The following is a 17917-nucleotide window of genomic DNA, read 5'->3' as shown; positions in this document are numbered from 1 at the left end:
AAGAAAAAACACATTGAAATGCAGGTCTATAGATGGGCTAATACAAAAATTCTTTATTTACAAATGTATTTAACTATAAACAATAATGCTCATGAAAGCAGTTAATTGTTAAGACATCACCTTTCCACGTAGGGATATATACTATATATTTTGATGTTTTCATATGTTTATATTAATAACTATTTATAAAATATTTTCAAATAAAATGTGAAGGAATAAAATAAGTGGGATTATACAATGTTCATAAGAGAAATCATGTTTCCACACTTGTGCAGTGCTATTCTCAGAGCATTTTGACATAAATGTAAGCAATATATTTGGTTCTGAGCTTTCACAATTTGGGCATAATACCTCTAGATTTATGAATGTTGCTGTTTTTTGGGTAGAAAGAGAACCCGAAGTTATATCATAACAAAGGGCAAGTAGCAAATGTTAAGTGCAGGAATATCATATATTTTGATTATATGACATTGTTATTTTTATTAAAATCCAGTTTCTCTAGGTATCTGAGGTGTGTGCAAATATTAAGAATGTTGTCTTGCATATTTAGGTGAGCCGAGTCCTCCATCCATACATGGGCAGCCAAGCAGCGGGAAGAGTTTCAAACTCAGTATCACCAAACAGGACGATGGAGGGGCCCCTATTCTGGAATACATTGTGAAGTATAGAAGTGTAAGTATCCCACTTACTGTCATTTTGTACAAGGTGTTTGCAAGCTACATTACATCTGTACTGAGTTCACAGTGGTATCAGGAGTGAACCTATATTCAATAGCAGTGACAAAATGGTACTCATAGGAATTTCAATGACAATTTTTTATTGCGTCAATTCATCATTATCAATTACAAAACACTTGTGTGGGGTTTTTTTTCTTTTTTGTTAAAATCTAAGCATAGACCATCAAAATAATCCCATGGCTTTCATCTTGTGATTTTTACATATTTCTGAATTGAGACACCATTTTCTCTGTTTTCTTGACAAGTGGCAGAATATTTTTTTTACCCTCCATTCTGGCTGATAGGAGTTACTTTAGGCTAAGCTCTCTTCTCAATTCATTATTGTAGGTATGGTTATTAGTAAATCGCATTCTAAATAAATTGCATCAGTCAGAATTTAACAAAGAATGACCACACTAAACTTGAGGGGGTAAATGTATTTTAAATTCAATTTGCACAAGCTACATGCGACTTTGGACAGTTGGAGCTACTTTGAGACTTTTTATAAGTGCAAGGGGTGAAGCGGTCCTCGGATTGCCACAGGATGACGTGGTCTGGTGGACGTTGCCCCTTGGCCTTTAGATGAAAATTATTCCAAAGACCACTGAAAGCGATTTCTCCTAACAATCTTGCCATTAATTACCAGTGTGTTTGTGTCTACTGTGAATATATTAAAAATGAAACATTGAAATTAAATATTGTAAGGTGTACTTACTATTGTTTATGATTACCCTCATAATGCCGTGCCAATTTCATGTGTATGTTCACTGAACCTTTTTAGTGTATTATATTTTAGTAAACGACATTTAAATAATTGTCTCTTAATAGTAATTAGATGAATTTTAGTTAGTATTCCATAAATTCACAATTGTCTAAATCAGCGTTTTTCAACCGCTGTTCCGCGGCACACTAGTGTGCCGCGAGATGTTGCCTGGTGTGCCGTAGGTGCAGACAAGACAAGAATTTTATAATTTTTCACTATTTTGTTTACTTAATATTTCATAATAAAGTAATTATAAAATACTTTCTTTGTGTTTATTTGATTCCTATTCAAGAGAATTACTTTATATATAGTCAATATAGGCACAGAGTTAAATTTTTTACCATTTTCTAATGGTGGTGTGCCTCGTGATTTTTTTCATGAAACAAGTGTGCCTTTGCCCAAAAAAGGTTGAAAAACACTGGTCTAAATGATAATATTATTGCTTCTATATTCAAACATTCAAGATTTGAGGGGTAATGCAAAGAGGAGTATGATGTTGAATGGTAATTAATTTTAGACATCACTTTGGTCTTTGAAACTTAAGATGAATATCCTTTTCCAAGACCCTTCTTTGTCTCAGGCTTCACACTGGCAGTGATGAACAGCTGTGTGCATTTTTTGGATCCTTTGGGTACTCTGCTGTGGAGGCTACATACGTCTACCCCAAAACCACAATGAAAGCCTCACTGGTCTCTGTGAATCTTTAGCCAAGATTTTTTTTTAAATATATTTTTATTGATTTTTTACAGAGAGGAAATGAGAGAGAGAGCTAGAAACGTCGATGAGAGAGAAATATGGACCATCTGCCTCTTGCACACCCCCTACCGGTAGAGAGCTAGAAACGTCGATGAGAGAGAACTATGGACCAGCTGCCTCTTGCACACCCCCTACCGGGTATGTGCCCGCAACCAAGTTACATGCCCCTGACGGGAATCGAACCCGGGACCTTTCAGTCCACAGACCGACGCTCTACCACTGAGCCAAACCAGTTTCGGCTCTCTGTGAATCTAATAGTAGGGTGCTACTCATGCTGAGTTTCTTAGCCATTCTTATTTACTTTTGAATCTTTCTCTAAGGAACGTTTTGGAGAGAGTGAATCTTTTTCTAAGGAACACAGGCCCAAAGCAACTTTCTGAACTGAACTAGGGAAACAGATCTTCCCTCCCATGCCTGTATTGCACCCAGAAGAATTTATAGTTCAAATACAGCAGGATGATAGCTTTGTAAGGGAACCTACTAAAATCCATGGGGAACACTGAAATGCAGTGACTAGTAAAAATATGTTTAACATATGCATTTTATTCATACCTTCTACCTGAAGCTAAAACTTACGCTTGACTTCTTCTTTCTAAAGAGTTAGTATTAGAAATAACACATATGTTATATTGAGCTCAACCAAAGTCATTTACTTTCATGGATGATAGCAAGCGCATATCAATTATCATTTTATCTTTTCTTCATATTCTTTAATAGTGGCTTTTATTGATAAAATCTGCATGTATAATTTAGGAATTATGTGGCATGTTTTAATGATGTTTCTATTTTCTAGTTACCTAAAAGGAAAGCTCAGAAACTAATAAGAATATGACTCCCCATAGTGTGCATCTTTCTCTAATTATTTGATAAAATTCAAGAGATACCATTATAGATTGACCTCAAAAAGCCATTGATATCTTATTTTCAGAAAGCGATCAATAATTTTTATACAGATGTTTTTCCTAAAATCAACATATACTGTTTGGGAAATATATTTGTATTTTGGGGCATGAGATAAGAGAAAACATGTCTAGCAAGGTTTAAATTCAGAAGATATTTTTCTCCTTCATTTTAAACATATTTATGTGCTAGACAATCCAGGGCTAGAAAAACAGCTTAGCAATATAATCAGGCATCCACATAATCTTCCCTTATGTTCTCTCATTCTTAGCATGTTAGCTCTTGTCTCACCTAGATTACCTATGTTCCCAAAACCCACATTCAGCATGTGAGGTGAATGGAAAGAACAAAAGGGACAATAGCTTATTTAAGCTGAATCTGTCTTTTCTTTCAGTAATACAGTACAGGTTTTATAAGAACCGTGCCCCACAGAATTAAATTATGCCTCATTGAATAGAATTATGTCAGCTGATCACAATGTAAATGAAAGGTGGTTATACTTGGGAGTTGGGTCCTATAAATAATGGGGCCTGCCACATTGTTAAAGTAATTTTCTTTATTATCCTAATGACTGTCTTTGTCTGCTGGGGCTGCCATAACAAAATGCCTCAGACTGGGTGGCTTAATCAACAGAAATCTATGTTCTCACCATTCGGGAGGATGAAATCCCAAGGTCAAAGTGTCTGCAGGTCTGGTTGCGCATAATGAAAATGATTGGCTGCATTTTTCTAACATAGGCATAATTTACAGATAACCAATTATTTCCTTTTACCTCAATTTTTAAATAAACTGTTGTTGAGATGTTTTAAAAATTAACATATTTTAAAATTACAATCGACATACAGTATTATATTAGTTTCAGATATAAACTATAGTGATTTCATATATATATATATGTATATATATGCAAACTCAAAATGGATATTTTAATGTATTTAAATATTGATATGTAACACCTGAAACCATAAAACTCTTAGAATAAACATAGACAATAAACTCTTTGACATTATACTTAGCAATATTTTTTGCTTTTTTGGATATGACTTCTCAGGCTAGGGGGATAAAAGAAAAAGTAAACAAATGAAACTATATCAAACTACAAAATATTTTCACAGCAAAGGAAACCATCAACAAACTAAAAGGACAACCTCCTGAATAGAAGATAGTCGCCAATGATACATCCAATAAGGGGTTACTATTAAAAATATACAAGGAAGTCACAAGTTGTCACATATATACACACACAAAAAAAAAAAATTAAAAATTGGCAGAAGACCTGAATAGACATTTCTCCAAAGAGGACATATGGAAGGCCAACATATATATTAAAATATGCTCACTATCTCTTATCATCAGATAAATGCAAATTAAAATCACCGTGAGATATCACCTCACACCTTGCAGAATGGCTATCATCAATAAATCAACAAAGAAGTATTGGTGAGGATGTGAGAAAAGGGCTGTTGGTGGGCATGCAGACTGGTAGAGTCACTGTGGGAAACAGAGTGCAGTTTCCTCAAAAAGTTAAAAATGAAACTGCTTTATGACTCAGCATTTCCACTTCTGGGTATTTATCTGAAGAAATACAAAACACTAATTCAAAAATATATATGCACCCTTATATATGCAGCAAGATTTACAGTAGCCAAGCTGAAGCCGGTTTGGCTCAGTGGTAGAGCATCGGTCTGCGGACTGAAAGGTTCCAGGTTCGATTCCGGTCAAGGGCATGTACCTTGGTTGCGGGCACATCCCCGGTAGGGGGTGTGCAAGAGGCAGCTGATCGATGTTTCTCTCTCATCGATGTTTCTAGCTCTCTATCTGTCTCCCTTTCTCTCTGTTAAAAATCAATAAAAAATATATTTAAAAAAAAAAGATTTACAGTAGCCAAGATGTGGAAGCAGCCCAAGTGCTCATCAATAGACAATCGGATAGAAGCCTTGGTTCATATATACAGTGGAATATTAGTTAGCCATAAAAAGAATGGCACTTAGCATTTGTGACAGCATAGTTAGATCCAGTGGGTATTATGGTAAAGGAACACTTATTTAATAGTAGATATTCATACTTTTATGGAAAAATTTGTTTAAGTAATTTCTCACCCATTTTGTACTGCTAGAAAGTCATTTCTCACTCTTAGAGACTTAAAAATTTATGATTAATCATAATTTTTAAAATATATTTTATTAATTTTTTACAGAGAGGAAGGGAGAGGGATAGAGAGCTAGAAACATTGATGAGAGAGAAACATTGACCAGCTGCCTCTTGCACACCCCCTACTAGGGATGTGCCCACAACCAATGTACATACCCTTGACCAGAATTGAACCTGGCACCTTTCAGTCCGTAGACTGATGTTCTATCCACTGAGCCAAACTGGTTTCAGCATAAAGTTATTTTTCCCCCCAGATTTTTACAGGCAAACTGAACCTTACAGAATTCAGGTGACTTGGTGCGGATGGGGAATAGGTATCAGAATGTAAGACATTATATTCTAAACACAGTTATGAAGTAGTAGGGGCTGAATTGAAATCTGCCTATGGATATCATTCCAGTGTTTTGGAGTAGAAGGCATACCACTAAATGATATAGTAATGATAAAGCGAATGGAATGACTGTATTTGCAGGAACAGGAACTAGAAGTTGAGGTGAGGCAGAACAGTTGAGGGGAAAATATAATTTCCATATATCACAGTTATTTTTCTCATCCACTGCCTTGTTCATTTCCTTCATCCTGAAAATATCATGCTTTGCAGGAACAACTAGAAATTCAATAATTCAATATTATGGTATACTAATGATTTCGGGAAAATTAATTTTTCCACATTTTCTTTTTAAATATAGTATTTCTTTACATTGAAAAATTACATGTTCAAGAAGATTTGTTGGCTAAACAGTTATAATGGCTTTAGCCTTGATATTTCACTTGTTTAAAAATAACTACTATTTCCAAATGATTCTGAATCATCTGATCTCTTTGTATGACTGGAAGACACTTTATCTATTAGGTTACCAAAATGCATGAATTCTACAGTGGAGTAAAGTACAGCTGAGTAATTAAAAAAGGTTTTTGGCCATGTTAATATATTTTTAATTGGATATGAACCAATAGAAGCAAGAAAATAGATAAGAAAACACCTTTATGGCCCTGCCTGAGTAGCTCAGTGGTTGAACATAGACCTGTGAACCACAGTTCAAGTCAGAGTTCATGCTTGGGTTACAGGCTTGATCCCTAGTGTAGAGGGAGCAGGAGGAAGCTGATCAATGATTCTCTCTCATCATTGATGTTTCTATCGCTCCCTCTCCCTTTCTGAAATCAATAGAATTTTTAACTAAGAAAACACTTTTATGATTTTTTTTATTTTTTTTTTACCTTACCTGTGCACAACACTTTATGTTTTATAATGTAAGAATAACAAAATTAAAACAATATATTTCTTACGATGAGTGTTGATTTCTAGGAGATACTGAATTAAACTATTTAAACCTATATTTTACTGGGGAAGGACAAGATTAATAATATCCGAATATAGAGAATGTGTAACTTCCTATAGATTATGAACATGAAAACACATTCTGTTATCCTGTAGTAGACAGAGCACACAACTTTGTTTAGTACCCATTAAGAAGACAGAATTTATTATAGCAGAACTGGAGTAATATAAAAGCAGAATTAGATGTCTCTCTAGAACCTTTGTGAAAATTAATGTCTCTAATAATAAGTTGGTAAGATTAAACCACATATATGGAGAATAAAGACAAGCTTATTACTATCATGATGTATATGGGAAAAATAAGGTATTTGATGTGCAGAAATTTTACATCCACTTTGTATTATAGTGTCAGTATAACTCTATGTAATTTAGTAAATAGTTTTCAACATGCTCCCATAAGTTTTTCATTGTTTTCTTTATATTTGATGATAGGTATGGGATCACAGCTATTGCTTAGTGTTGACACTTTAGATAAGTTTCCTGAGCTAAGAGAGGCTAAAAGAAAATTGGAAACTTAAAATCAATTGTGAGGAATGTACTTCAGGGACTATCAACACAGTTGTAGCCTATGATTCCACATCTTAATTGACCTTTGAAGAAAAGAAAAGGTGACTTTGAAAAGAGTATTAAAATAACGGATGAGTAAACTTGAGTTCTTGTTGCTGAAAGAAGTTATTTTCTAATAATGATTAGAACTGTACATTGAAATTTATTTAAAGCCATTTGATTAAGTTTCAAAATATTTCAAACATTGAATAGCTAGGGACATTAAAGAATCCTAAGAATTTTGGTAATTTATCTTTGCTGCAAGTGAAGAGGATGAGTTTCATTTATCCTATCAAATAAATTATTTGTTCTTTGAACAAATAATTGATTAACGAATCAATAAATAAATAAATTAGTCTATGTTGTACAATTATAAATAGTATTAATTAGACTTATAAATATGATAAATGGTGAACTCAAGGGGGGAAACTTGCACTGTGTAAATTGGTATGGGTTACGAGAACATGGAAGATTATGAATAGGAAAAATTAGATTTTTTTTCCTAATGAAGTATGTGGGTGGTAGAGACTAGCAAAAAATTTATAATTTTTTACAGGGAGTAAAGACAATTTGAATCAGTTATGACCATATGAAAAAGTAAAAAGGGTATGAAATTTGAAGCTACTAAAAACCTCCAAACCTTACATTTTGCCAAATTACAGTGAAGTGTGTGTGTGTGTGTGTTACTGCATCATTTTCCTTGTATTCAGAGTAGCACACAGAACTTTTGAGAATTGTAGAGCCTTCTATAAGGTCACACTAGTAGTAAATAGCTGAGCCATGCTACCAGAAAATCCAGAAATTCTTACATGGAAACAAATTTCTTAAGTCATAGCACAGGAGAGTTCCATGAACTTGACCATTCACCTAGTAGAATGAGCTCACCTCCTCTGTTATTCTCTCTTTTAATAATGATTCCCTTGTCATTTAAAATGATGTTGACCATTTGTCCCATAAGGCTTTGGGAGGAAAAAGTTAGTGAAATAAAAGCAAGTAAGGAGCCCTCTATAAGTAAGAATGACAAGACCCTTTCCACCTGTCCTCTGCTCTCTTCCTATCCTGATGATAACAAAGTTTCTCCTATATGCTGACATTTTGTTTTCAGAAAATAATTATTGAGTGTCCTTGATTGTCAGATGGCTCCACTATCTATTTTCTGACTAAGTGGATTGCATAAGATAAGCTGTATCAAGGCCAGGTGACCATTTTTTTCTTTCCGTAGCTGCCCTTCAACATTTAATTGGCTTATTAATAATAGCCTTTTCAGCAAATCATCTCATTAAAATACCTAGGGGAGCGTTTTGCAACTAGATTGTCTTGAATTGTTCCCTAGGCATTTAAATTCTGTAAATTAGGCACTGTACAAATGGCATAATTGAGATTTTGATGCCTAGGGGAGCATTTGGTAACACCCACTTTATTTTTTCCCCTATTCCCTAGGAATAGCAATTAGGAGATTAAAAAGCCTCCGTGTCTAATGTTGAATGGGAAATAAAATTTATTTAAATTGGGGAAAATATTAAAACTTTCTCTGGTTCCTTACACCATCAGTTCAAACTATCTAAAATGATGAGGGGGTGCCGAAACCGGTTTTGCTCAGTGAATAGAGCTTCAGCCTGCAGACTGAAAGGTCCCAGGTTTGATTGAAGTCAAGGGCATGTACCTTGGTTGCAGGCACATCCCCAGTAGGGGGTGTGCAAGAGGCAGCTGATAGGTAATTCTCTCTCATCGATGTTTCTAACTCTATATCCCTCTTTCTTCCTCTCTGTAAAAATTCAATAAAAATATATTTAAAAATAAATAAATAAAAATAAATAAAATGATGAGGGGCTTTTAATGTATCATACTGTGAGATTTAACGATTCAGAGTTAAATGATGGGTAATTCAGAAGAGATTTCTATGTGTCTTGTGCTTATCAGGAAATTTCACCTCAAATGACCAGTTCTCGCCCTGCCTGGCCAGTGGTTGAGCATTAATCTATGGACCAGAAGGTCATGGTTCCATTACTGGTCAGATCACATGCTATTGTGAGGCAGGCAGGAGGCAGCCAATCAATGATTCTCTCTCATCATTGATGTTTCTCTCTCTCTCTCTCTCTCTTCCTTTTCATTACTTTCTGAAATCAATAAAAACATGTATAAAAAAAGATCAGTTCTCAGAAACATTACTTATGGAGGATTACCAAAAGGAGAGGCGGCCTATCCATCCCTCTGAAGATTAAATTCTATCCTGGTGTAACTCAGGTCTCAGCTGTGGCTTATAGTTTTTTTTTTTACTCTTTCACCCACATTTCCCCTCAGATTCAAAGCAAAACTCAACTCTGAACATACAGAAATATTTGCTCTCACCCAGAACTGCAGTTACATAGAGTTTACTGAAGTATGAGGAAGTGGGACAGTCTGAAGTGGCAGCTCTCTATGTCTTTTCTGTAACCCTTGTCCTTATCTAACCCTTTGTTCTTCCTGCTCCTCATCTCCCCTTCCTGTATCTATGTATATACAATATATAACATATCAAATAACTGCATGCTAAACATATTTTTGTGCTTATTTATATGCTATACTAAAGGCCTGGTGCATGAAATTCGTGCATGGGGATGTGTGTCCCTCAGTCCAACCTGGACCTTCTCCAATATGGGACATCTCTCTCACAATCTGGGACTGCTGGCTCTCAACTGCTCACCTTCCTGCTTTCCTGATTGCCCCTAACTGCTTCTGCCCGCCAGCCTGATCACCCCCTAACCACTCCCCTACCAGTCTGATTGATACCTAACTGCTCCCCTGCTAGCCTCATTGCCCTTAACTGCCTTCACCTGAAGGCCTGGGTCCCCCCCAACTTCCCTTCCCTGCAGGCCCGGTCACCCCCAACTTCCCTCCTCTGCCAGCCTGGTCACCCCCAACTGCCCTCCCTTGCAGGCCTCGTCCCTACCAATAGCCCTCTCTTGCCGGCCATCTTGTGGTGGCCATCTTGTGTTCACATGGGGGCAGCCATCTTTGACCACATGGGGGAAGCCATATTGTGTGTTGGAGTGACAGTCAATTTGCATATTACTCTTTTATTATATAGGATATTCTTATGTCTACATAATATATTATTTAGTCTATTATCTAAAATTTTTGTATGAAACATTTTTTAAGCTTTAGCATTTTGGTCAACGGCTATGAAAATTTTTCAACATTTACTTTAAAAAGGCCATATAGTCTTGGTTTTTACATATCCCAGTGGTTGTGCATCCTTCAGAGATTTTCTAGCATTGTGCTTATTCTCAGATCTAATCCTCTGGGAAGGATTCAAATCTTCTTTTCCTTAATTAGCTTAGGACACATGAAAAGAACAGCACTGGATGTGGAGTTTATTCTGCTAAGCATATACACCAGTCAGAAAAAGACAAATACCATATGACCTCACTTACATGTGGAATCTAATGAGCAAAATAAACTGGCAAATGAAATAGAACCAGAAGTAGAGATTCAGAGGTCAGAGGGAAGGGGTTGGGGGGGGGTGTCTAAAAAAAAGACATGGATAGTCCATGGATAGTCCATGGACAGTGTGGTGAGGGCCAGGGGAGGAAGTGGCGGGGCTGGGTGAAGGTGGGAAATGGGGGAAAAAATAGGGGAAATTTGTAACAGTGTCAATAACAACAAAATAACAGCGCTGGACTTTATTTCTAATAAGGGAGACATCTCTTCCTTCTATGGAGACATTCTGGGCTCTTGCACTCTATCAGCTTTTTGTTGCATGCTTTCAAAAGCACCCTCTGGTTTTTCAAAGAACTTACTTTTTCTGTTCTGGTTTGTAAACTCCAAGATGAGGCATTGCAAAGGTCTCAGTCACTATTGTGTTCTGAGGTCTAGAACAGCCTCATACTCTCTAGAAGCTGAAAGAATAATTGATGAAGAAAGGGGATATTGGGGGAAAAGTGGCTGTTTCGTATATCTTTCCTATATCTAGGTTCCTTACTTGACTAATCATTTCATGACTTAGGCAAGTTAAAATTTCTGGACCAAATTGGTTCAGTTTTCTAATAGATTTTTCAGGAATAGCCCATGGACACAGACAACAGTGTGTTGAAGGCCATGGGAGCGGACCTTATAACACCTTATTGGACAATGCCCAGCCGAACAAATTCGTATGTTTGTAAGTTTCAGAAATCAAGGAAAATGCCTCCTGTTAATAGGATAACTTTAAATACTCATCTGAAACCCATGGCTTCGTTGGCAGTGTTAAAATCTTCAGGTTTAGAAAAAATAACAAAAACAAATTCAAAGACTTTCCTTTATAATAAAAGTGCACATAATGAAAAATAATTAGGTAGGGGAAAACATAATAGTATGGTATCAAAACTACAATGTATGCTCATCTTCTTTTCAAGGACACTTTATGTTGATAGTACCACCAATTGAATGCTATCATGAATCGTACCTCCAGAATTTTATTTTAAACAATAACTTTTCTATTTTAAACATAAATGCAAAAACACCATTATGCCCTATAGTCCAAAAACATTGTAAAATATTAGGTCAACATAAAGTAATGCGTAGCTGAGCTCTAAGGTTAAAAAGATTGAACTATCTATCTATCTCTATGACCAGGCTACAATTTATCTATAATTAGCCTTCTGGGAAATTGAGATTTGCAATTGCAGTGAAAAATTATTAGATACATGACTCCACAGAGAATACTATTTCATTTCCATATAGTTATTATGGAAATAGTTTTTCCTTAAAAATAGCTGTCATTTATTAAGTAATTAGGAAACCTAAGGTCTCAGAATACACAATTTAATCGCTTTTTCTCATTCTCCCTCACGCAAGCCCACAGGGCAGCTGCAATCATTGCATCTGTAATAGAGACAGGGAAACAGGGCAGAGGGGTGGAGGAAGCTGTCTGTGTGTAAATGGTTAATAGCATGGCTGAATGTTCACACTAGTTAAGAGTGTTTCATTCAAAAAATATTTTTCTATGTTAATTGCAGTATTATTTTAGTAAAATGTGATTCAAATATTATATAGTTTAAAACATTTATTTTAGAAAAGAGATAGAATTTAAGTGTAGCATTCAAGTGTGAGATGATATTTATTTTTATTTTTATGCTACTAACCTCTTTAAAGATAAAAATTTTCTTACATGTTGTTTCATTGTAAATCTAAAATATTATAGTAATAAAAGTGCTTGTGGTAATTTAAATCTATAAAAAATACTCATACTTAATTTCCAAGACATTTTATCACCACCACCACCCTTCCCTTCCCCCCCCCCACATACAAAGTAAACAATAGCCTCTGGCAATTACTTTAATGGATGATTATTTATAATGAACAAAGTGGACAAATAGCAAACTGATAGATGCGATATTTTTTTTTAAATCTTGATGGAAGTAAATTATCACTTGCTAATTATGAAATCATCAGTATTTGGCTGATATATAAACTTAACATTTTTATGGAAAAGCCTTACAAATTACTTCATTGATGATAGCAACTTCATTTATTACCATGGATGAGAAAATTTATTTTCTTGATATTAATAAGACCACAAGATAATTTTTTTTAAATTTTCAACTTTCGTGTGTGGGTATTTACAAAACCAACTTTTATTGCCTTTACAGAAAGATAAAGAAGACCAGTGGCTAGAGAAAAAAGTGCAGGGAAACAAAGACCATATTATTTTGGAGCATCTACAGTGGACAATGGGGTATGAGGTTCAAATTACAGCTGCCAACAGATTGGGATATTCTGAACCAACAGTCTATGAGTTCAGCATGCCGCCAAAGCCCAACATTATTAAAGGTAAGCAAAATGATCTACTTTCTCAGGCTGAAAATCAACATGATATCATCTTTACAATCCCTCTGGGTAGATTCTTATTGGAAACACAGTTACATAAAAAGTACAAATTGTAAGTTCCATTAATGATTAGTATGACAAGTCTTACTCAAGATTTCTCAGTCACTCTTGCTATGGTGATTTGGTTAATTTATAAATATATTTTGGTAACTTTGATGGTTAAAGAGGTGGAGGAAGAATGAGCAGAGGGCAAGGATGGGTGGTCAAAGTGACTGTTGGATACAACAGGAAACATTTCTGTTAGATCAGAAACTTGGCAAAGGACACAACTTCTCTGCCAAATACTTGGAGTCTAGTCCTCCACTTCTGGAAATATGTGGCCAAAAATAATGACTACCTCTTCCAAGCCTGGCTAGGCAGGTTGATTTTGGAAACATAAACTCAATTACACAGTGAAGCAGAAGCACCCACAGATGTAGTCCCAGAAAGCAATGTGACTAGTGTCTCAAGGAGACGCACAACATGACAGAACACTGTGCATAGCATTATGTTAGGTAGCATTGCTTATGACACCCCATGCGAATGCTGTCACGCTGTCATCAAAATCCATGGCAGGGATATGAAAATATTTCTCAGCTACATGAGATATAAAGATGCAAGATTTCTTTTTGTCTTGATTTGTAGACATGTTTAACTGTTAGTGAGTTCTCATATTGGATTTATTTTAACACATATTGCTCCTTTAAATATCATATTTAATATTTACTAGTAATTTTCACACATATGTATAAATATAGGCATTCTTTATATATACATAGAGAGAGAGCTGAGAGCAGCATATTCATTGGCATGGCTTAATTAAGTCATATCATAATAGAGTTTCAGTATTGTTATGTAACACTTTTGAGACTGGAAAAAATAAAATGTGTCAGTTCAGTTATGCTACTTAACCATCTTCCCTCTTATAATTTCAAATTGATATCAATCTCATTATTACAATTTTGTGATGTATATCAGCTTTGTAAAGCTGAGAGCAGCATTATATAATTAATCTTTCTATTAAAATGTAATTACTATTAGTTATATGCTTAAAATAATTGATAACTTTATAATGTTAGTATTAATTAATAAGTGCTTCCTATTGTAATTTGAAATTAGAATGCTGGGAGCATCAGAAATTGTATGGGTATCTCATATTGTAATGGTATTTTTAAAAGTACTTCTGCATGTGTTATCTCATTTTAATCTTAGTTTAACAATGAAGAATTACCTTTATTTTACCAAAATAATTTTAAGAAGTTAAAGGATCTGTTCAAAGTCAGAGCTACTTTAAGTCACTGACAAATATAATGCCCTTATAAATGGTTCGCCTAAATAAGAAGAAGGGTTGAATGTACTGCCAAGGTCATTGCCCCTGTGAGTTTGAAACATCAATAACAGCCTCTAAAATTATAATTTATTATGTTACTTGTAATTGTCCTCTATGCAGAATCAAGAATCTGATATAAATGTGATTCTTAATGTGAGTCAGCAAAGGGAGGAATATACTCCATCCTCCCAAATTTTTCATGTAGCTCATATGTTTAAAGGAAATACTTATTTTTATCAGGGTAAAAATTAATGTTTTATGATGGAGAGGTTAACATTTTTATACTAATGTATAGATAAAACACAGACTGTAAATTTATCAATTTCAGGCAGTGTACTTTATGTTATATCGCAGGTTTAACTGTTAGTGAGTTCTCATATTAATACTCCCAGACACCCTACTATTTTTATTTAAAAAATAGTTAATGAAAATTAACATTAGGTATAGACAAAATGGTAGTTAATAAATAAAGTGTATATAAAGGCACAAAAATAGATAAGGTATTCTATGATACATTTATTATAAAAGCACTTTTTGTGTGTTTGGTTCAATTTCAAAGAATCTTCTTGTGGACAGTACCAACAAGGAAAATGGACAGAATTCTTATTTATCGTTTCAATTTTGCTCGTGTCACTGAACTTTCTTGATATGCATTTTCTCATATTTATCTCTTCTGGTTCTGCAATGTTAAGATTCATTGATTCATTGATTCATTCCAATTATTTAATGGGGTCTTGCTTTGTAACAAGTACTGAGATGAGTATAGAATAATAATCTGTGAAGACAGAACTGGCCCTGCCTACAAAGGCTTTACAATCTAGTAGGGAAGAAAGATATTAAACAAAATTTAGAATATCCACCAAGTACAGCCAAGAGTTGTACTGATGCAGTGTGATGCCTTGAGTGGGTTTGACAAGGGCATCTGCAGATAGGGTGAGGTTAGGGAAAGGTTCCCTTAGAAAATGACTTTCCAAAAAACTCTTGTAGAGAATAAAGTTTCCAGGGAAAGTGTCTTATATGGAAGAAATCTTCAAGAGAAGGAAGAAATTGATCTGCTTTAGGAACTGGAAAAGGCATGGCAGGAGGGGAATCTGAAGGTGTGTGAATAAAGATAAGGAAAGAGAAGAGCCTACCAGCCAGGAAATCCAAGGTTTTCTATAACCATATAAATTATTTTAAAACAAAACCGAAAACCAGTAAGAAAGCACAGGTGTTATAATAAAATAATTAGATTTGTTACTCTACTGAAATACTTAGGGATAAATATTATCCATAAAAATGTTTAAAGTTAGAATAGTTTTAGAGAAAGAATTTACCCTTATTGTATTTACACATAAGTGATAGTCCCATTCATTTTATTGAAATTTATGTCAGACTGGAACTGCATACTTACAGTAGGATTGCCAAATATTATAGCAAATAAATTAAGTAGAAAAACATATGGGAGGAAAAGAGAAATGGGCTAAATTTCTTTTTCTTTTTAAATTTAATATAAAATAGTTCAGTTGCTCATTTTAATTCAATAGTCGAGTAACTTTTACAATGTATAACTGATTATTAAATAATGTAAACTTATTTACTAAAGAATGTTGGAGAAAGAATTGAATTCATTTTTATCTGCAAAATTTTAAAAAAAAGAAATTACTTGAAATAGGAAAGAATATGAATAGATAGGCATTATAAACAGATTAATCTTGCTCATCTGGGTAAAAGCAGTATAAGGTTGAACAGCTTGAAAAATAAAAGTAATACTTGTAGAAAAATAAAAGTAATAGGAGTAGAAAAATAAAACAATGGATAAATCCCAGACACATTATAGATATAAACTAATCTTGCTTGTGTCACAAATCAGCTTCGTATGTACTGCTGGTTTCTTAGTAGATTGCTTGGGCAGTTGGGCCATTCTTGGTACATTTTCTCAGGACAAAGAATTTTGGATTTGGAGGATGAAGATTAACATAAAATCAGCCTGGCATTCCTTAAGTTTTCACTGTCAAGTAGTAGTTAGCTGTGTGTGTATGGAGGTGAAAAGATCCCTGCTTTGGAAACATACTACAATGCTGTCAACTTTACCAGGGGAAGGTATCTGAAGCCTGGGTGAGGTTCAAACCAAACATGTAATGCCCATGAAAAGGAATTGGTGTCTGCGATTCTCATAGATGTTTCCCCTGGCACAGCATATATGTTCAAGGAGTGCCTCTTGAGATTCTGAAGTGCAGAGGGTTAAGAACTGCATCCTCAGAAACTGTGATATTATACAGGAAGAGTTAATGACAGGACTGCTCTTCGGTGAGACTAAGATAGAATTCCTGGAAGTTAACTTAGAGTCGTATTTCAAGAAGAAAAGATATAAATCACATTTGACAATTCAAATTCCACTGAGGTCAATTCAAGTTAATCAATAAAATATGAATTGCCCTTATCACATCCAGCTTTGCTGAAGACATTGGGAGAGAAATTAAGGAGGACTAATCTTAGGATTGTGTGTGAGATTTGAACATGGGGACTCCATGTGTATTTAGTGCTTTCCGGAAGTGTTGCTATGAAGATGAGTAGGGAAAATAACAACAGTCGTGTTATAAGAACTTTTACGATGAAAAAAATATATAGAACACAAAAAAATAGAACATGTCTCACAGCTGAGAAACAGACAATGCCATCCAGAAGTCAGACACACAGATGTACAGACAAAGATATCTGAAAAGGTAGGAGATAGAATCCATCTCCTCTCAACTATGTAGCTGACACAAAGCCATAGCAGCTTAATGGAAATTGAGGGGGAAATAAAATTTTTATTTTTTCTATAAAAATGTCTCAAATTAATCTCTAATGTACCATGGCTGAATCCACTGACTGCTAAGGGATCATGGAAAGCCTCATCAAAGACATGTCCTTACAGTGCAAGAATTGTTTGATTTTGCTCTAGAGGATTTCTTGGAGCAACGTTAAAGTTTGTGATGAATTACAGTGAATTTGGGAGTCTTTACACCCAAAATATTCTAGAGAGTTAAAATTATGTATTGTCAAAATAAGGAAAAAGTATCTTTATATACTTTCATATAATTACTCTTGTAATATATATGATTTATTATATTATTTTAAGTAAATATGCTAAATGTATACCCATATGTAAAATAAGTTATCTATAATAAACTAACAGTTCTTGAGCCTTTTTATTTAATTTTACATAATATGGATTTCAGAAGTTAACTTAGTTTTGTTTTGTTTTTTTACTTCTATTGTTTTGTTTTGATTATATAGCTTGCATTGTAGACTGTCCAAATGAAGATGGGAGGTGGTTTGGGGGAATGGGTGAAAAAGATGAAGGGATTAAGAAGTACAAATTGGTTGTTACAGGATAATCACAAGATGTAAAGTACAGCATAGGGGATATAGTCAATAATATTCTTAGACCAATGTATGGTGCCATATTGGGTGCAAGATTTATTAAGATAGTCACTAGTAATACGTTTATTAATGGGATATATACCTAAAACTAATATAATGGTGTATATGAACTGTAATTAAAAAATAAAAAAATATTTAAAACTTTAAAAAACTTTACTTATATACATTCAGATATATTTAAC

General features: G+C 34.4%; 1 protein-coding gene across 2 annotated transcripts in view; it reads left to right on the top strand.

Moving 5' to 3' along the window:
• Positions 1-17917, top strand: part of NCAM2 (neural cell adhesion molecule 2) — a 387613-nt gene that overhangs the window by 335863 nt on the left and 33833 nt on the right. For both annotated transcript variants that reach the window (XM_036446724.2, XM_036446725.2), the window contains exons 14-15: positions 551-672; positions 12781-12961. In XM_036446724.2, the coding sequence (XP_036302617.1) occupies positions 551-672; positions 12781-12961 (303 nt within the window). The remainder of the gene's footprint in view (positions 1-550; positions 673-12780; positions 12962-17917) is intronic.

The sequence above is a fragment of the Pipistrellus kuhlii genome, unplaced genomic scaffold, assembly GCF_014108245.1.
Source record: "Pipistrellus kuhlii isolate mPipKuh1 unplaced genomic scaffold, mPipKuh1.p scaffold_m20_p_2, whole genome shotgun sequence".
Classification (NCBI taxonomy): domain Eukaryota; kingdom Metazoa; phylum Chordata; class Mammalia; order Chiroptera; family Vespertilionidae; genus Pipistrellus; species Pipistrellus kuhlii.
The sequence above is the reverse complement of the archived record's forward strand: the minus strand, read 5'-3'. Positions and strand labels throughout refer to the sequence as shown.